General features: G+C 34.5%; 1 protein-coding gene across 1 annotated transcript; it reads right to left on the reverse strand.

Annotated features, from left to right (window-relative positions):
* Positions 1-1110: 1110 nt before the first annotated feature.
* LOC120334230 (uncharacterized) lies at positions 1111-19261 on the reverse strand. Its single transcript, XM_039401700.2, has 19 exons — positions 19080-19261; positions 17798-18007; positions 16968-17098; positions 16382-16451; positions 16231-16306; positions 15613-15686; positions 14447-14546; positions 14167-14259; positions 13777-13845; positions 13160-13282; positions 12038-12149; positions 11156-11260; positions 10421-10554; positions 9810-9928; positions 8984-9373; positions 7775-7839; positions 7220-7423; positions 1805-1992; positions 1111-1383 (listed from the first exon to the last, which is right to left on the reverse strand). Exons 1-19 carry the CDS (start codon positions 19147-19149, stop codon positions 1299-1301), a joined length of 2418 nt encoding a protein of 805 aa, XP_039257634.2. The 5' UTR covers positions 19150-19261; the 3' UTR covers positions 1111-1298.
* Positions 19262-21962: the final 2701 nt, after the last annotated feature.

The raw sequence follows: 21962 nt of genomic DNA on the forward strand, positions 1-21962 counted from the left end.
TTATCGATTATATGAACCTATTTCAGTCCAAAATTCTGATTTGCAAACAACAAGTTTTCTTTGTACCTAAACGATTTCTAATGAAGCCGCTCAGGCTTCAAAATCATCCGGATTAATCAAGCAAAAATGTTACATTTTTCGAATTAAAAAAGCCAATAGCAATGTCCTTTCAGATTTATTAACACACCATCAGCAAAGTAAGTTCTGGTTGATTGTTTGGAATATAAGACGCCTTCTGTACCTTTGAGCTGATAATGGCAGTAAAATAAATAACGGCCCATGCGCTAAATTATCGCTTACTTAAACAATTATGCAATGAAAAGGATGAAGCACTCAAGCGCTTAATACACCACACCGAATTAAGACGGCTTCCCAATGGAAACTGCCTTACACCAGCCCGACCGGTGTCGTTGCTCGATAGACAATTGGTTAGGATAGCAATGGTTTTTCGCGGCTCCCTTCACCCTGGAATGCGAGTTTTATGTTTTCGTCGCGTAAAGCAGCATATTCAAGAATTACACACCGACATAGAAATCTGTTTCTATGATATATTTTAATCCGAAGTGGGAAATTGACCCTTTCGGCATATTTACTAACATGGAATTCTTATTAGGATTGCATTGCAAAGCGATCTTGAACCCAAAACGAAGTCCAGTGTTTCATATTATCCCTCCTGAATTAAATGAAATATCCTCACATGAGGGATTAATTAGGAAATTTTTTTTTCCCGCAGCTCGTACTCGATTGCCGTACCGTGATTCTAGATGGCAAGAGAAACCGTATTTGACATATTTAAGAAACATAGGATTGTTTTTGACTATATTGAAGCCGTCTATTGATGTGCTCGCGGCCTTTCGCTAGGCCCATTCATCTAATTAGACTAATGATAAATGGAGGATAAATTTATTTCTACTTTTCAGTCAGGGGGGCGTTTGTTAGCTAAAAGGTCGTCCAAGGGGGCGCTGGCAGAAAAATGTTTGGGAAACATTGCCCTAAACAGTCGCAGTTGTTGTCATGAGCCTTCATGCGTTGGAAGTTTGTAAAAAAAATATGAGGTGGAACCATTTGAAAAATATGACAGTGATCAACCAAAATAACCAATAAAGCAAATCCAGAAGAATACGATTGTATTGGATATTTTAAAGCATTTCAAAAAGTTGTGGCGTGACAAAAAATTGCAAGTTTTAGAAAAAATTGAATCTGCTTAGCATGGTAGAAAAATATTCGTCTCTCCACATATCATCAACGATGCGCAGCACGATAACTGCCCTCGGAATGTTGCTGTTAAAGAGTTAGTCTTAACCCTTTCCCTTTTTCTTTAAAATCCTGTTTCTCCAATCTTCAGGCACAGGCTCGAAATTGGCATTGCTTGAAGCTTTTCCACTGTGAAGTAAATTCAATGGTTAGTGGTAACTTTCAAACGACGTAAAAAGCGGTTTGAGAAGGATTAGGATTGACATTTTCATTCCAGGGGGAGATGAGAGTCGATAAAAAACGGCTTAATCATATGGCAAACCATGGACTCTTGTCCGATTATCAGTCCATGTTGGTTATAGGATCAGTCAGCCAGTTATTTGTTTTTGGGAGTATGGACTTGATGGTGGAGGAAGCCATAATCGAACAACTATTTCCTCAATGTACTGAGGGGGCCATTGTTTCACCCGAAAATCAACTGAGTTGAGGAAAATTCAGCTGGGTGTGGGAAAAATCGAGCTACCTCACAGATTTTCCATTTTCACAATCGATTCCAGTGAGCTGGTGTTCTATGAATAGCGAATGTTCACATCAAATCCGTACTACCTACCTCAATATCTGTTCCTGTTTCCATTTCTCAATTTGCTTTTTGCTCAATTCCTTATGATCAATTTCATCCTCATCATCTTTTTCTAGCATTCGATCTTCTTCTTCAATTTGATGTTTTGCTTTTTGCCACTGAGCAACGAGAGAACTAATACCTTTTGCAGGTTTTTTCACTACTGCTGATTTTTTCACCTACAAAAGGAAATAACATTTATATCATTTGATAGTTCATCATACTATAAACCAAATCTATGGAGTCGCAATCAGAGTTTTGCAAGTTTTGATCGATATCAGAGCCGTAGTGCTTTATTTATCTCTGGAATAAAAATATTGAATTCTCTTTAGTTGAATTTCAGACTTTCAATGATGATAACGAAACTCAAAAACATGACTGAGCATTCTTAGCAGTGTTCACTATTAGCGCACTTTTTTGCGAAAATTGCGAAGCACTTTCGCAACTTTTTTTAGGGACTGCGAATAGCACTTTTTTCCGATTTTGAAGAGAAATAGCACTTTTTTCCGAATGGAATAAAAATTCAAAGTTAACAAATATTTTCGAGTATTAAGTTGACAAATAATTAACATACTAGTACTTTTGTAACTCAATTCTGCATATCATAAGGATATTTACCGGAATTTTAACCTATGAGATGCAGACATAGGAGATAAAGCTTTTGCATTAACCGCAAAATTCTTGTTTATAATATGATTATTATACAAGCACACCGATTCCGCTTCTCCCGCAAAAAACGCTCCCGGGTGTTTGAAACCAGATGTTGGAATACTAGCAGTGCGTTTCTTTAAACGAGAGTGGTCATGTGACTATCATTGATATCGATGAATTCAAAATGACTATAAAAGTGTTAGTAACGTGTTATAGTCACTTTGGATAAATTGTGACCAAACTGCATGATTTTCAAATCAGACGAAACTTTTAGTAGCATGTCACAGATTTGCAAAATCACCAAATTCACAAAATACCATTAAGTGCCATTTTATTGTAATCGAATGTTGAAAGGACGTGGCATTTTCCGGAATTTTGCGATATTTACTATTTCTCATTGATATGCGAGTACGGGTGGGCAAAATTCAATATTTTTTTGAATCGAATATTTTTAAGGAGTACCGAATAAACGTGGTGGAAACATTAAAAAATCGGCAACAAAGCCTTTTTACTGGTTAATTCCGTTGTAATCGCTAATTGTTCTTGTCACCGAGGCGATGGTCCAGGGTTTGGGTAATCTATATTCCCGCCCTCTCTTTTTCACAAATATGAATTCTTGTGGGTCGGCAGACATCGAAGTTTTATATTTCGGGTTTACCCGTTCGTTCACATCGGCAACAGCTGTTGAAGACATTGAGGACTCAAATTAACATTTGCGTTGGCTTTAATATTACCTATCAAGATTTGTAAATTTACTGTCCCAATTTTATGCGAATGGTAATATTATTATCCATACCGTTTTGCAGATATCTATTAAGACGATAATTAACTTTCTCATGTATTTCTATGGTGATAAACTTCGCAAATCTGAAATTGTGCCAATCCTGAATGTTGATTTAAAATAGTGATTGAATAATTCGGCAATAAAGGCATATCTGCGTGGTCATAAGACGAGATGACGTTAATGAACAGCACTTCTTTTACAGGATATTTTACGTATGCGACTTAATGCTAAAAAGATTGGGCTCGAGTGCTTTTTTTTCGAGTGCCTAATAGAGGTCAGGCGCTAATTGTAACTAATTCCCTTAAGTTTCAACGTGTTTTCAACAAAACAATACCCCGGCGATAATTATAGCTAAAATGTTACCCAGCAATTCACAATTTTATTTATGGAATTTGCAAATTCACCAGTTTCTTGACGATTTTGATATTGTCACGCCCTAAATATTAGTGCAAAAAATACTCCCCTTCTTCCGCGGCGGTTTGACGGGTTCTTTGTTCCATTCTTCAGAAAGTTTTGACACGGGGATATAGAATACTGAATCCGGAGGGTTGAATGGTACTGGTGATTTTCCGTTTTGAAATGCGTGAAACATTCTCTATTTTAAATTAAATGACGTTTCGCGGGCTAGAGTTCTCCCCGAAAATGATGTGTTCCAGACTTAGTTAGACGATAGATAAAACATTAGATTAATAATTTTCGTGACGCCCCGTTTTCGAAAATACAAAGTTATATCGCAAAAAATGCGTTATGATACATTTGGAATGAAACATTATTTACGCTTAATTCAGATCATATTTTACTCTTCATGACACCCGGTATCCGAAAATACAAGGTTATATCGCGAAAATGTGTTTTGTTACATTTAAAATAAAACATTTTTGCGATTAATTTAGATCATATTTTCCTTTCAGGACACCCATTTTCGAAAATACAAGGTTATATCGCAAAATGTGTTTTGTTACATTTAAAATAAAACATTTTTGCGATTAATTTAGATCAAATTTTACCTTTCACGGCAACCCGTTTCCGAAAATACAAAGTTATATCACAAAAAAATGCGTTTTGTTACATTTATTTTGCATTCCCAATAAAATACATATTTTCCCTAATAAAGGTCGTCGATGAATCTGTTCCTGTCGTTCAAGCTCGACACACGTTTGGACGAGTGTGGGGCGGTTTTTTGGTCGACGATAAATTAAAAAGTTGCCACACGTTATTTGTATAACGATAATACCTTAAAATTAAGATTTTATAATAGAAGTGAATTTGTCTCAAGATGGTATTTTACGATTCCTGCCCACAGAAAATAAACACGCTGAAAGGCTTGGTTATAATTGATATTCGTTTAATTTATTTTACACTATTAATAAACGCGCCACACCAATTGTAGTCGCATCGGTATGGACTGTATGTTTTTGGCGCTCTCACATTGATATTAATTTTCAACAAAACAATACCCCTACGGTCATTAAAGCTGAATTCGTTACCGAATAATTCACAATTTTATTTACGGAATTTGCAATTTCAATATCTCACTTGACGATTTTGATGATGTCATGCCCTAATTATTACTGCTTAAATGCCTCAAAATACAACAAATGTAATCATTTTCTACGATAACAGGCGCAACAATTCGTAAACGAGCTGTTATAACGAAATTCGCGATTGATTTTACCTCTCTCTTGTTTACAATTTTAACATCCCGTCGGCCATGTATGGTCGAATAAAATGTTCACATATTCGAAACATGACTTGGCCAAGGATGGAAGGGATCACAAAAGAACTAATAGAAAGTACATACGCGAGGGTATGATATTAATATCGAGAATATTTGTGAGCATATCACAGGACGGAAATATTTTGCACCCGGCTGTTTGTTGGCAGAACAACGATACGCTAAAGTTAATTGATCGAATACAGGGAAGTATTTATTTATCATCTCACTTGCGAACATCGAGGTTTTGGCGGAATTGTACGATCATGTTTAAATAATATTTAAATCTTTCTTAAATAATAACTTTTTCAATAAATGTTCATTTTACTTTTGCGTCTTTATTATATGTCGGGTTTTCATTTATTTTAAATTCGAAATTGTCTGAAATACTCCAACAGGTGTATAAGTACAATAATAATAGTACTTACCAAAGTTCTTACCAGGGAAGTTTAATACACACGATGTGTAAAGGGCGTCGTAACACCCGTTTATTAATTATAAATTTTTTTACATTCTGCTTAAAAAACAACGGCAGCATCTCACGTAACTCTCGCGACCAAATCTTTTTTGTTTTGTATGGCATCGTCTTGGCGACGAATTTATTGCCGACTAAATTTCAATTGTGTTTTAGGATAAGTTATTTTCTGTTTGTTGGTTTCTAAACTTTACAAACTTGGGTAGCAATTATGTGAGATTTGTGCATATGAACGATTGAATATCGCGACTGGATGTCCGATATCTGAGAATGCGTAATTCTCTTTCAACATTAATTTTCAGGATATCAGCGTTCATGTGGTCGAATAAAAATTATTTATTAAATGGATTGGTATTTCGAGACACTCTCAAAATTATTTGGGATCCACTATCATATCATTCGTTTATTTTTTATATTCATGTTTTTCTCAATAATCACCCTTGTTATATTTAGTGTACCTTCGCAAAAGAAAACTCTTTGGTGTCATCCTTCCTATTAGTGTAATTGAAATATATGGAAACCCCGCAAGTGGCGTTGTGATGCGAATATTTGATACTAGGTCAGCAGCATTACAAAGAGTGCTATTTATGAATGCTGAAAGTACATGACATTACTAAACATTTTGCCAATATATGATGTTTTCTGCCCGATTTAAACTAACTCGCACGCAAACCAAGGCATGTCGACATTTAAAAATTACTTGTCTTTGGGTAAGCTCTGAAATAGTATAATATAAATGTAAATGAGAAATTAGGTCACGCTAGCTCACGAAACGGGAGGATTTTCAAAGTGATCTTGTGTAATATTTCGGAGAAAAAAGTTTGAAAGGAAAGTAGGTCAACCTATCTCCTAAAACAGGGGAGTATCCTGCGTAATATTTTGGAGGGAACGTAGGTTAACCTATCTTTTAAAACAGCGGGTGGCGACTTACAAAGTGGTTCAAAATCACAAATTAATAATTATCAGATTAGGTTTAGGGATAAATCGAAAAGTTGAATTTCCAGCGCACCCAACCCTAATTAGTTGATTGCTATTTATATTTGAGGGGGGGGGGGGGGGGGGGATTATTTTGCACAGGATTTGTACAAACGATCCACCCTGTAACTAATATGGTTTCCAGCCTGCCTCGTGTCTGTTAGATGGAAGGAGTAACAAATGTGATAGTCTTTGCTGTTTACACGAGTAAGCAACTGACACCGTGATACATTGCATGAAAGTTTTGTCCGCGGCAGGTGTTAGCAGATGTTATTTCGTTGCCGATGAATTCGCTTGTTTTAATTAAACATGAATTCGCTTAAAGGGAACTCGGTTAACGAAAAGTCTTCTCTTTAATTCATAATATTAACCGGAGGAGCGCTTTTTCGAGTATCTATGCCGTTTTAAATGGGTTATATGAAAGGCTAAGGCACCTAACTTGTTTATATCGGCAAAAGCACTTTCGCACTTTTTTTTTCGACTGCGAAGCACTTTCGCACTCATAATTTGCTTAGAGTTAACACTGATTCTTAGTCTCAAAAAATTTTCAAGTTTTTGTTAACAAAATTCAGTTATATAGAACAGTAATTCCCAACATTTTGACTTTGGCGGACCAGTCTCGCAAACTGGCAAAAAAATCTAATAATGAAACAGAAATTAGTAACATGTATTTAAGTAACATGATCCACAAAGTTTTGGCACAGCGGTTAGGAATCACTGTTAAGTTTGGAGCTAATTTTCATTTTTAGTTTGCCAACAATTTGTAATCAAGTGTAAATATTCTCTTGCAATGAATGACAAGCATACCTTTTTAACTTTTTTGGATTTGGTATTGCTTACAGAGGCCTTCATCAGACTAGAAGATTGAGGAACAGCTTGAGGCGACGATGAACCTTCTACTTGAGATAAAGGTGAAGATGATCGTTGTACATACGATAGATCAGAATTCTGTGTCATATACATAGCATACCCAGTTCTACTGGGAGCTTGAAAATGAGATTGAACTTGAGGCTGAAAATAAAAAAATTTGTCTAGTTTGTATACTATTAACATAAAAGACAAATGCGTAAATTTCACAACACATTGCTGTAATGAAAATTGGGCGCTTTAGAAGTGCATGTTCGCCTACTTTTCATCGAGTTGTGTAAAGGGACTAAAACCTATTGGCAGAGGGTATATTCACTTGGCTAACACAGTCCCCGAACTCGCAATAGAACTAAAATAAGGAAAATCTAATAAAATCATGGCCTAACCCTAACCTGGTACAAACACTACGGCAGTACTCAATAAAGTATAGGATTCCAATACTAGTCCCATAATGTGAGCTATGAAATAGCTTTACTTATGAAATAAAAATCCTACCTTGTATAAAACAGGTTGTGACATGATTGCTGACGTTGTATCCGCTTCCGCTTTTTTAACATTATCTGAAATAGTCAAACAATTCTGATATCATAATATTAGGAAACTGAAGAGTTTCAAACAGAATATATATTATAATATATAAATCAATCACCAAACGTTCAGAATATAACCAGAAATTATACAAAATAGGGATGTCCCGAAACAATGGACCATTGAATACAACCGAAGTTAGTTACATTAAATATATTTCCGATACAAATTGATTAAGGAGATATATATAATGCATTATTAAATTCAAGTTTTATAAATTCACAATGATTTCTATCAATTTCTCAACTGAACATGAACAAATTCAAAATATTTTCATTCGGGGATGACCATAATCGAATACTGGACTTTACCAAATACATTATAAAAATGCCAAAATCCCACAAACTTAAAATTTATGGACTTTTGAAAAATCTGGAGAAAATTGGAATTAAGCCTAATAATATTATCACAGTTACAAATGGCATGTGTGGCATGATTAAAATTTAGGAATTTTTTTACTTCTGGGTAAGAATAGAGAAATGTTTTAAATACTGAAGTAAAATGTTTTTCTTTATCACATTAGGCTAGCCGACATTGTTAAGCTGATTCCCGAAACTTCTCCCTATCTCACAAGTATTCCTCAATACTCGTAAGTATTCCTCTATACGAGTATTAAGTCTTATGCTATCACAGAAAAGCTGATTAATCTTTAGTTTGCATGCAAAAATGTACTTTCATTCAGAAAAAAATCGGTCATCAGATCGAAAAATTGTGTTTTAAGTTACATTTGCTAAATTTCTTGTAGGATGTAATGCTTTTAACTTTGCTCAAAAATTAAGCTGCCTCCTTAAATTGAACAATATTATAATCAACTATAACAGGATATCGATAATATACCAGATAGATACAAAATATTATGTAAACACTATTTAAGCAAGAAATGCAAATATTAATAATTGATCGTAACCATAACAATCCTGTTATGGTAACGATCAAAACTGAAGATTGAAACAATAAATTATGATGCAATTCAAATATATTTGACTATCCGATTTGGACATCCCTGTATTCTTTATTATTTATTGAGAAATATCATCTCAGAATGTATTCAAAACAATTGTTCAATTTTGGCCATCCCTGATAAGATATATATGTACAAGTTATTGAACAACTGACCCTCCTCATCACTCATTTCCATCATAATTCCGTCATCATTTTCAAAATCTTCAACATCTCCCTCGACATCTTCATCAGGAGGTGGAGGCGGGAGAGGAGGCTTTTCTGCAGGGGCACTCGGCAACGGAGGAGGAATTTCAAAAGGAACAGACTCCTCTCCTGGAGGGGGTGGAGGTTGAGGACCTTCCATTGAAAATGGTGAGGGGTATGAACTATAGTTCTGTGTATATCCCTGGTATAGAGATTGAGTAGATGAAGTAGGCATTCGTTTGGGAACATCTGATGTATTTTTCGAAGAAATATCATCTTCTTTTTCAGTTTTACTTTTCTTTGTCTGAATGTTAATTTCAGATGTCACAGGCGTACCACTACGCTTGTTCTTGTTTGAATCTATATAGAAAATGCACATCTATGAGAAAAATTTTTTTGGTACAGAACTTTTTTAAGTGTCACTTTTGCTCAGAATAGCATCCACCAACAAGCAGTTAGTCTTCCAGTCAGATAAACTAATACAATTTGTGATATCTTAAACCAGGTTATTATCATACCAACTATCCTGCCTGTGGTGTAGAATAAAATTGATAATATTAAGAGAGAACCAAATTAGATATATGATTAAATTTGATATTTCATTAGTGGAAATTTAATTTTGCAAATAATTTTTTGACAGTATATTAAAAAAAGCAAATCAGATTTACAAATTTCCATAGTGTGAATCAAATTGAAAAATTCTAAATTTTAGTGTTAACAAATATTAATATTAACAAATCACCACAAATTATCCAGATCTAATAGATAGACGGTATTAAGTATAATGCAACAGGACCTTCTTTTTTCGAAGCAATATCACTACTTTCTATTGATTCATCTTCTTTTTTGCTTTCTGGATAATGCCATTGAGCTTCTTTGGTCTTGTTATTCACATAAAAATATCTTTTTGCAGATCTTTTTCCATTGAAATCACGAACAGGTTTATATGAAAAAAAAAGAAGAAGAAAAACCTTACAACAACATGAAAATACTGTATAAATGTTCACCACATCTGAAATCAAAGTTGAAAAAACATTCAAATACATGAAAAATGGAAATATATAATTCATTAAAACATAAATTGCATTTCAACTCACCAGCACCTCATGAGATCATACCAAATGTTGTTGATATCGACAAATTTCTTTGACGTTTTCGGCACCACTGCTTGTGTAGACGTCCTCTTCTCGACTGCATTCTATAACCTATACCCCACCCCGCATTGCATTCAATTTTGAAAATTCGATCAAAAATTTATAGAAATGATTTTCCACAGAGAGTTAGCAAATAAACTTCGAGATCCATTTAAAAGAATTTCTTTCGAAATCGGATTCCATCGAATATTTTCTCCTTTTCTGTGGTTTGTCAAAATTAAGGTGAAAGAATTCCAATTATTATTCAATCTACCTGTCCCATTGACAAGACCACCCATCAGGCGTTGCTGTTTCTTCATATGTTTTCAATTGTTGTGTTGCGATTTGTAGCTTTTTTAACAAATATGATGCTGGCAGCACATCTTCTTTCCAATCTGTAATTCTCGTCTGAAATTGAGAATTTAGGGAATGATGAACTCGTCGCATTCATGCAAAAATTTATAAAGCTTCAAAAATAAATAAAAAAATGGAAAATCAAAAATTTCATTTTCAGAATTTGGTTACTTAAAACAAATTTTTTACCACATTCAGTTAAATTAGATGTATATAAACAAGAATGAGAAAATTTTATCAAGTCGGAACAATATATATATGAAACTATCAAAAACTTGTTATCTTGTTTTTTTTTCGTTAAAAGATTTTATAAAATATCACCATTGAGTTATTTCTATTTAAGATTATATTCGAGAGTTGAAGTCCTATTACTAAGAACATTTATGCATATTTATGCATAATCCCATGTGGGGATAGTTATTTGCGAGAGGATTGCTGGACTCCTCGTTGCCGTAGGGTGGTTCTCGTAACCGGCTTTCTCCACCATCAAGTCCATACTTTTGAAAACAAATAAATGGCTGACAAATCCCATACCCGACGGCGACATGGACTGGTAACCGGACGAGAGGACGTGGTTCGAAACATGATTGAGCCTTTTATCGACTTTCTTCTCCTCCGGGATAAATAGGAAATCCTATCCTACTTTAATAGTTACCTCTAATTCAATCAGAAGACGATGAAAGTTAGTGAAAGCTTTTGCTGAAATTCCAAGAAAATTGAGTTTGTCGAATATGGTTCCAGATAATGTTGAAATATCATCCTGAAAGATTAAAAATAATAAAAAGGGGGGCTGAAGCTACATAATGAAGAGAACTTGGAATTTTGTAGGTGTACAAAACAACAACCAGCATATATCATGATGCAACTGTAATATAAATACCCTGAATAACCCCATTTCAAACGCTCAATAATTTCGAACTATAATTTCAAATTTATGAGGATGCTATAATCACATCTTGTTATTAAAGACGTTCTAAGGATTGAAGAATAATCAAAGAGCACACTTAACATATCTACAATAGAAGTAATAGGAAGCTTCATCAGGCCATATACTCTAGGTTCCAGTCAACTTTTCACACTAACTCACAGACCTGGGATGGTGTAAGAAAACCTTCAGTTCCATCATCTTTTCCACAGTAGATGGTATCATATCGAATTACATACAGTATTTAGGAGTAATATGCTAATCTTCTAGACACAATTGTTTTGGCCTGATTCTCTGGGGTCTGTACTCGGCGCTTGACTTATTTTCTTTTTTCTGGCATCTGCTTATTATTATCATTAGACCAATATGAAATTGGGTATTGGACAATAATGTTCTTTTCCTGACAGTTTTTACTGAATCGGCACTCTCACACTGTGAATCTGGAATATCTCAGCCAGAAAATGTATAACGGGGCTTGCTGTTGAAATAAAGTTCATTCGTTCGATGACAATCGAACTTACTGTTTCAAATGTCAGAAATTGGTTGAGTATTTGACTTCATATCCCCACCCACACGACACTTTACAATACTTGGACAAATAAATATAATTACCTTAGTTTTACTGGCATCATCAGGAATAGCGTTGTTTAGTGTTGAAGAATCAGTATTTGTTGTTTCTTGTGGTTCTACGTCCAATATTTTGGATAATTTTGATTCATTCAACCTATGGTGAAAATAAGACAATGTATTTTAAGATTCAAATCATGAGATTTGCTATTTTAGCAAAATTTGGCACCCAGGATTGCAAACTAGTACAAATAATGAAAATCCATCTAGTAATTGAGATAAGAAACCTGTACAATACTACACACTAGTTGTGTGTTGTACTTGGAAAAGGATAAGAAATTTATTGGCTGTAAAAAGAGACACTACATCTTGAAATTAAGGCTGGGCATTTTCGAATACCTGATGATTAAATCAATATATTTTTTTCAACAAAATCGAATCTTGAATACTTGGGAGATATGTATTGGCATGTGACATTTTCATTGTAATGGGTCCACTTTGACACATAAATTACTAGAAACATAGAATCCATCACTTAGACTGTTGGCTGAGTGTTGACACACAATAAAAAACATGTTTCTTCAGTAACTCGGGAAAAAAAAGAGTCATCATATCATGTCAGAATTACATTGAAAAAAATGGGGAAAGGACGTAGACCTTTGGCAGAATGAAAAAACAAAATGGCAAAGATTCGAAATTTTCGTCTGCATCGATTCAAATAATTTACTATTCAATTTAAAATTCCCAGCTCTGCAGAAAACACAAAGAGACTCAACGATTCAGACTTTGCTATCATCTTAGAAATGGTATACTCATGGATTGGAAGTCAGAGTCTAACTTTTTGTTGTAGCTTGAGCCTAGCTTACCATATTAGATGGAGCTGAAGCTACCAGAAAGGTTAGTGTCTTCAGCTCATAATCATCTAATTATTTATTCACGTTTATAATTTTCTAATACTTCATACACATAATAAAAAAAACTGTCCTGCTCAGCCTATTATTTTTTGGGATTCAATTTTTCAGTTTGAATTCAATTTGAAAGTTGAAAGTTTAATTTTGAATCCCTTATATTATAGTTTCTAAGTTCTGCTTTCGTGAAAATTGGCATTTGGGGTGATATACAGTTTTACATAGAGTCAAAATTTATTCACCATGGACTATTTCTTACTTATTATGAGAAGGATCAATGTCTTTGATATGTGTGATTGTATCGTCATCAACATGATTTTGCTCAAAATCTTCTTCTTCGTCACTGAAAATTTCACTTTGCTCTTCTTTTTCGGGTGTTAAACTTTGGAAAAATACAAACAATTTTAGTGCATTTACCACTGTTCAAAAGAATTTTAGTACAATTTATGAGATGTTTTCTTTGAAAAACAAAATTTTCTTGAAATGAGAGAGCTCATAATGATCATATATCTTATCCAAGATAGGAAAGTTTGATGTTGTAGAATTTTTCATGTAAATTATTCAGGCTGATAAATTCTAAATTTATACTTTACGCAGCAAAAACACTATTATTGCTAATTTTTCAAGTACTAAAATTGCAAAATTTATCGAAAACTTTGCTGTAATTTCACAAATTCTATAAATTTTCATAACATGAAAAAAATGAACTTAGAAATTTATTAAATTGAAATCATGGACATTTACTGTTGTGAAACAATACTTTCTCTCATTAAACTATCGACTAGCAAACAAAAGACATATTGAGAGCGCGCAAACACAATCATCATCTCACACTGCATCATGCTGTGCCAGTTCACTATTACCAAATAAACCTACCCCATTTTTTGTAATACAGGTAATCTTTCCGTCCTCCATTTTGTTTTATCAAGATTGATTTCATTTTTTCTAAAAAGCAAAACAATACACAAACATAGAAATATTAAATGATAATGATACCTTTGTCACCAATATGAAACGAGTTCAAATAGTGAGCTTTATCTACCTACCGTAATTGACCTCTCCATAAGTATGAAAGGAAAATACTAAAAAAGAGAAATCTCAAGAGTTCCTAGTACTACGTCATTACAGATCAATTTCGAAATGTCATCGATTTTCATTGAAAAGGTTTCTTAAAATAAATTTATATTCATAATTCGTCGTAAAAAAAAAATCGTGATGACCCACACAAACCCATAAAATTTGAAACTTTATCTATTTAAAACTTACCTTTCCAAAACCTGTTTGTCATAATTCTTCCATATACCCTTCTTCCTTTTTTCTTCTTCTGCTTCTTCTAATTTCAAAATTTCCGATTCAAACCTAAATAATAAAAAACAGATTAATATACTATGATTGAGTTCCGCAAATAACTGTTAATTCCTAAATGACGTTGTGAAGTAATTTGATGATTCTCAGACTTAATTGCAATCATGAATTAATAAATTGCTTCCATGAACAAAATAATGCTTTAATTCAATTTGGTATCCAGGAATTCTTAGTTTCAAACCTTGTCATAAGATCTTGTTCCTCTTGATCAGATAATGGGAGCAATCGTCTTCTCAATATTTCTATCTCAATATCGAGCTCCGTAGGTTGCACAATCGGATCTAAAATTTGTGAAGAAAATATTTTGATTCTAACGTTTCCTATTGTAGTTTTTTTTTTATCTGTGATCAGTTGAACAATGCATCATATTAAGTTTCAGGAATTTTGAAGAGGTTTTACGCAGATTAAATCAGCCTGTGTGTACAAGGTTAGGGTCAGGCCATACATCCATTCCTATTTTCCTTGTTTTAGTTCTATTACGAAATCGGAGACTGTTTGTGTTGGCCAAGTGAATATACCATATGCCAGGGGTGGGCACACCGCGGCTCGCCAGACTTTTTGTGCGGCTCTTCTCGCTAACATAAATTATTATCCGAATTTTAACTAAGAGAAAAACTTTAATGTAAACTCTTAAACAGCAAATCTTTCGTCACAATGGTCAATGTTTATTGATGCGTCAGCGGTATTGCAGCTTGATTGCGGTTAGTTAGTCTAAACTCTAAGTTACTGTGCGATATGTCCTCAATTAAAAAACGTAAGTACGAAGATGAAAACAGAGTTGTCAAGTCAGAATGGGAAGAAGAATACGCATTCACCAGTCAGGAGAATAAACCTTCGTGCTTAATCTGTCATAAGCTACTAAGTCAGAATAAAGTCAGCAATGTTAAACGGCACCATGAAACGAATCATGAAAACCTCTTACAAGACTACCCTCGTAAATCAGCTATAAGGAAACACAAATTGAATGAGCTCAAATTGTGCATATATTTGAGCATAGCTGTCTTGTTTATCTATTTATTGTTATTAGACTCTTGTTTGAATTTCTTTTCTGTTCATGGTATTTCGCTAATATTAATAAATTCTGAAATTCAAAAATTCTGCGGCTCTTTTAAAGTTCTGACTTGCAGCATGCGGCTCTTATACTTAAAAATTGTGCCCACCCCTGCCATATGCCCATGGGTGTCCGTCTCTTTACACAACTTGATGTAAAGAAGGCGAACAAAATTAGTTACCTCCATATTGGTACACATACCTCTGGAGCGCCCACCGCTGAGCCTATCCGCATTAAGCATATTTGTATAAAAGAGTAAAGTAAGGATATTTGATCAAAATGCATTTAAATTTTACCTGAAACACTTTCAAGAGCTTGTTCCAATTCTGCATCAACATCAATATCAAATGAATCTTCATTTTGAGTTTCACTAATTTAAAAGAACAGAGTTGGTAATAGGATAAGGAATATTTAAAAATAGCAAAAACACAGCTCTTGTTTCTCACAAAAAGAATATGAATAAAAAACATGTTTGAATTGTCATTTTACAGTACTCAAATTTTATAATTTAGACAAGCTGTTGAAAATATAAATATAGATAGATGATCCCTATCGCTGGTTTTTATTCAAAAAAGTTTGGCATTCAAGTAATATGTTGATGAAGAAATACCAAAATTGATCTATAGCGCAGAAAGATCAAGTATTCCTCACAATTAAAGCAAATTTCTTTTTAACACATTATAAACATTCAGACATATTAATACATTTTATAGTAAAAAGATTATGGTATTCTTTATATTTGTTATGACTAGAAAAAAATATTTTGAAATGTCAATATTTAGCAATTCAAAAAATTTAATTCTATTAATCAAATCTTCATGTAATACATTTTTAAGATCATTATATTCAAAACAAGCATAATATACAAATTAATAAGACTCTTAAAAAAAATTCCTAAAAAAGTCAACTCATACTTTTGTACAGCAATTGATGATTCAATTTTAGCTTGATTTTTCACATCGGTTGTTTCTTGATCATTCTTGTTATGGTCTAAAATATAAGACATCGATGTTATTTCAAATTCAACTTTTAAACTCTAAAACAATTTAAAAAAATAGAAACCACCTTCAGATTCTTCATTTATATTGATGTCTTTCACTGCTGTCGTATCAGTCTCAACGTGTGCTTGAGGTACCTGTAAATTTTTTAATTCATATTTATTAAATACACTCATAAACATAAAAGATGAGAATAAATGTGGTAGCGTTTTATTAAAATACCTAAACCAATAACATGACTTTGATAAAAATTGTAGTTCAACATTTCATTTTCTAAAGAGCAACAGTAATTTGATAATAAAAGAAACATATTGAAGCCTAGCATAACATCCGAGTGACCGAGAGTGTCAGGCCCCAACCATATGCCCAGGATTTATTGAATCGTGTAGGTAAGGCCGAATCCTAAGAATTCTGGGCCTAAGTAATAGTAAAGGGAAATAGAAGAACTTTAAATATTAGGAGTTCTTGGTTTGAAATATTGGTGTGTAGTGTATGCATCATCATCTATTAATTTTAGAGCAATTGGTAATTCGTCCAAATTTTGAAGTTAATGTTAGTCAATCTTATTAGAACAAAATTTAAATGTTGAATTGTAGAATCAATTTCCCTCAAGCCTAACAAACTAGAATTATCGAAGAAGCTTCAGTAACAACCTGAGAAACAGCTTCTAATTGTTTTGAGATTTCTTCTGGTAATACCCATGTAACTTCATTAGTCTCAGTATTCCAGTAGTATGGGTGTTGAGTGTTCTCATCAATGCATTGTTGCCAGCTTCCATAGGAAACTAAATACAAAATTAACAACTAAGGTACCGCCAAGAATAGGCAATGAATAGTAAAAGTGACCCCTATGATAAAGGTATGACTCAGTTGTACGTCAATGTTATTGATGTTGATATGCCCAATTAAAGGCAATTGTTGTTACAGATAAATATTGTATTCAAGCCCTCATCTTTATGAACTGTGACATGAATTTATCAAAATTAAGACACAACTAAAAAAAATTACAAATTTGGATGAAAACTAACTATTGTAATATTTAATATAAATCTCATTTGTATTCGATCGTTTCACCCACTCATGTGGCGCACAATGTGGCGCATTGTGCCAAGCACTAGGAATACGCTTGCCATTGCACCTCTGATTACCATGCTTGGGTTCGCAGGTTCGAATCCTGTGGGGAATAACAATGTGCAAGAGGATTGCGGGACTCCCCACCACTTGCGAGAAGTCACATAACTATAACTACTGATCGGTTACGACTTCCTCAACCATCAAGTCCAAGCATCTGAGAACTAATGGTGGACAACAGACTGTGATTCGACATATGATTAAGCTGTCTTATCCTCTTTTCCCTCTCTGTGATAAATATGTAAATCCTATCTTATTCTATAAATCCTATACTACCTAATGAACAAATTAATTAGATAATCAATTCAATTTGAAGAGGCAACAATTTTTGAAAACACTAAAATTATATTTACTTTGCTGCGACTGCACTGCTTGTGTATCTTGTTCCTTTGTGTCACCTGCTTCAAGCTCATCAATTTCCTTCAAAAAATCCGCAACTTTAGAATCAAGATTATGGATTGCCTGTGTTAAATTATTTTGTACGAGAGATGGTGAGTCAATCTTCTTTTCATCATTGTCACCATGAGAACCACGCAAACCGAGTCCTTCATTTTCAGGTACATCTAAAGAAGAAATTAAAATCATCTATCATGTTCTATCTGTATCATAATATAATTTAAATGTTTGTGCTTTGTTTTCTATTTTAAGACCAGGGACAGAAAAGAAAATAGCACACAAGCATTGCTTGCGGGTGGCCTCAAGCAAAAACAGAAAGAGGAATGCGCAATCACAGAAATACTCACCCAAGATCAAAATAACCCTTGATTTTATGCTGCAGAAAAATAGTGACATGCATGTTCTGCAAGAGACAGCGTTAGTTGTCAATCAATGAACTGTCAGACTGCTGGACTGTATACACGGAATATCAAAATGGACTCGAAGCGATCAGTGTTTAATTTTTTGCATTGTTTATATAAGTTATATACGGTATCTGTAAATACCCATAAGTACTGGTATAAACTTATGCTGCTCAGAAATACTGAAATATCTGAGTGCCAATTCTGCAATTACTGAATTACGATACCAGGATACAGAATTAATGGATTTAGGATAGGATTTTACATATTTATCCCGGGGGAGAGGAAAGACCATAAGACGGCATATCCATATGGCGAACCACGGCCTCTCGTCCGGTTACCATTCCAAGTCGGGTATGGGATTAGTTTTTTTTTTTTTTTTGGAAGCATGGACTTGGTCTGTTGGTAGTGGAGGAAGCCGTAACCGACCAGCGGTTACGTGAACCACCCAACGACGGCGAGGAGTCCAGCAATCCTCTCGCACATAACCATCCCTGCATGGGATTCGAACCTGCGAACCCATGCAGAGTAATTAGAGGTGCGGTGACGAGCGTATTCCTAACGCTTAGCCCGTTGAGCCACACCACCGCGCCTATCGTACGGTAGGCTACCGTACCGCAATGCTACCGTACCGGTACCGGTACCCTTATATTCAATCTCAGGATACACAACTGCATGAATAAAATCTAACACAAAACTACAAATAAGATTATCCGAATACAGAAATATGTGAATTCTATCCTATTCCAGAATTCATGAAGCTATGTTAAAGTAATTTCAAAATTTGCACGGTAACACCGAACATTACCATACATTAATTAATTCGAAAATTACTCACTTTTTTGATAAAGTGTGCTCCTGTTCAGAACACCTCCTCCAATTCGTAACGCAGGTTTTCTCCTGCTCATGTTATTGATCCAATGTACCGTATTAAATCCCCGACATAAAACGTCGGTTCCTACTACAGCACTGACAGTAATATCACAGAAGCGGGCTAATGTCAGATCATGGTTGTACTTGAAATATAGTTAGCTCAATGCTGTTCCGCTACGCCTGAATGCGACTGCACTACGTCATCGTTTTCCTATATCTTGGAACGCAGAGGAGCGGCCTCTGTCTGATATTTATGTGTAATTTTTGATTGATTTTATGAGCAGAAACAACTAGAAAGATGCTCTAAGCACTTGCATAGTCATTTTGTCAATCTTGACCAAACTCATGGAATTATTTTAGGATATGGCGTCATATCTGTGCCCGCACTAGGAAGCATTAGCATGGTGATTGCAGTTAGAGGGTGGATATTTTAAGTCTCTAACATTATAGTTCAATAATAGAAATTTACTTCTACTCGGGGCCTACAGAAGTGTCGATACTTTAAGTTTCAAACGTATCAAGTCTGTCGACAATTCTAGCATACTGAACTGCAGGGCTGATGCGCCAGATAAGATTTAATAAATATAAATATAAAAATCCTATTATGCCCAAACGTCTATCATGAGTATGATCGAGTGGAGCAATGAAACAGATAATTTTTTCCACTGGTAGGCTTACAGTAAAGTTTCTATAGTATGAAATATTATTGACCGAGAGTCAGAATTTTGATTGCTAAATTACCCTTGTACCATATTATTTCTGTATCTAAATAATATGAATCCAGATTGTTTTCTTTGAAATTGTTCCGATACTAAAAGGGCTTCAGTCGCAGCAAATATCAGACGCGTGTTATTTGTCATATACAATGGAAAAAGAAAGTCAATTTTGCTCGTGTGTTCATCACCTAAATTTCTGTTTTTCATTTAGCATACTTTTACTTAAATTTTGCGAAGGCCAGTAAAAATCCCAACAAAATTCGGTTTAGTATAGTAGCGACATATGTTGTTACTAGTCAATACTTCAGAAAATTTGTAATTCACTGTGGAAACTAATGTTACAACGAATTGGCAGAAGAACAAATCATATCCTATGTGGCTCGTCTCTCAAGGTACGTATGTCATCATACACACTCTTGTCACATATACATCATCATTCCCCGCTGGGATACCGTACGTACATATCTCAAGAGACGACATCCTAACTTTTGTACTTGTAGGGTTCGTGCACGAGAGAACCCCCAATTCAGAACGCCATCAATATTTGTTAAACATAACCCGTTTAAAATCAGTTTTTAAAAATTTTTCAATTTTTCCATGATATCCTCAGTGTATTTTCTGATTTTACCAGTAAAACAAGAGAGTTATGCTCAAATATATAGACACAAAAGCCAAAACGAAGAGGCAAACAAAAAACATTGCCGGTGGTGTTGAAATGTCTTTGATCAATAAATAGTAGCATATGCTACCCATCTTTCTCTCATCACCAAATGTGAAGAGTTATGGGTGGAAGTACCTGTTCGTATTGAAAAGTCAACTTTAATTATTATGGGTGTAGTATATCTCCATCCTGGTTTTGATCAATTGAAATTTTATAATGCCTCAGCAATACTTTGTACAATTTGGCATTTAACAACAAAAATATAGAATATTAGGTGACGCTAACATTAATTTATTGAGCTCCCCCTCCGTTTTATTGACATGCGTTAATGGTACGTTACGTTAGGGGTACGTTGGGACATGGGGCACAGTGGAAAATCAGCTATCACACTGATACTATATCCGCAATCCTGTCCGCGGCTCAATGTTCCAATCCGCCCTTCGGTGAGTTACAACGTCCCCGCGAACGGACAACGGACGGGTAGAGCGGCGCAAGCTATGGGGTGAAATTGGTTTTGGGAGGTTGAAAAAAAAATTTCACCGTTCCAGTTTTTTCTTTTTTTTAGTTTAGCCTTTCCAACGAGACAAACCATCGTCTGATATTCTTTAGCGGCAGTCCACTGTAAAATATTCCTAACGTTAGCGAGTGGCTGTGCCTTCCGAATTTTGCCGTGGGATGGTCTGAAAATATTTGTTTCCTATGGGGAACAATGGACCGGGGTTCAGTGGGACATGCTCTACAGGGCACAATTCGACAGTGTTTGATACAATAAGTGCTTAGAGACTTAGAGATGCGTTATATTTTGTGTAATATAATGGTTTCTTTCGACCCATGGCCCAATATGGAATATATTCGAGAATCAATAATATTTCCAGATTTAGATTCGAGGAAGGAAATAATCAAATTTTTTTGCAAAATGTTTTGTCAAAAAATCTGAACTATTTCAGTTGAACATTGATTTTAAAAATATTAAATCTTCAAATCCGAAGTCTCCCCGTACTTTAGACGATTATGCTGATTAATTGCTTATTTTTAAGAACATACTTCGTTGAATTGTGACAGACTGACCCATTGTGCCCCAGGGTCTGTCCGATTGTGCCCCACAAGTGGGGTACAGTGGGACACTTGACAGACGTTTTTCAAAGCATTTTGGTGGTAAGATGTATGTCGCAAGGGAATTTCTTTGTTGCTGAATAAAAACTACATTTACCCCTCTATGCATTAGTCCCGCAAACTTAAGAGAATATGCAGAACTAACGGCTCAAAATATGCAAAAGAAAAAAAGTGTCCCAACCTTCCCCACTTTCCCCTATGTTCTATTATATCCGAAACGATAATTTTGCCAATTGTGTGGCAGAATTGTATGATCGACCATCACCCTGTATTTTGTCAATTCCAACTCAATCTTGCATTACCTCATTATATCGATAAAATAAAAATAAAAAGGATATGAGATACTTTGTTGTGGACG

The sequence above is a fragment of the Styela clava genome, chromosome 15 (genome assembly GCF_964204865.1).
Source record: "Styela clava chromosome 15, kaStyClav1.hap1.2, whole genome shotgun sequence".
NCBI lineage: Eukaryota > Metazoa > Chordata > Ascidiacea > Stolidobranchia > Styelidae > Styela > Styela clava.

Coding starts and splice junctions, on each gene's coding strand:
- LOC120334230 (XM_039401700.2), bottom strand. CDS start 19,149: ATGAGCAGGAGAAAACCTGCGTTACGAATTGGAGGAGGTGTTCTGAAC. Junction 18,008..19,079: donor GAGCACACTTTATCAAAAAA/GTGAGTAATTTT, acceptor TTTCTTCTTTAG/ATGTACCTGAAAATGAAGGA. Junction 10,555..11,155: donor GTCTTCTGATTGAATTAGAG/GTAACTATTAAA, acceptor TCTCAATTTCAG/ACGAGAATTACAGATTGGAA.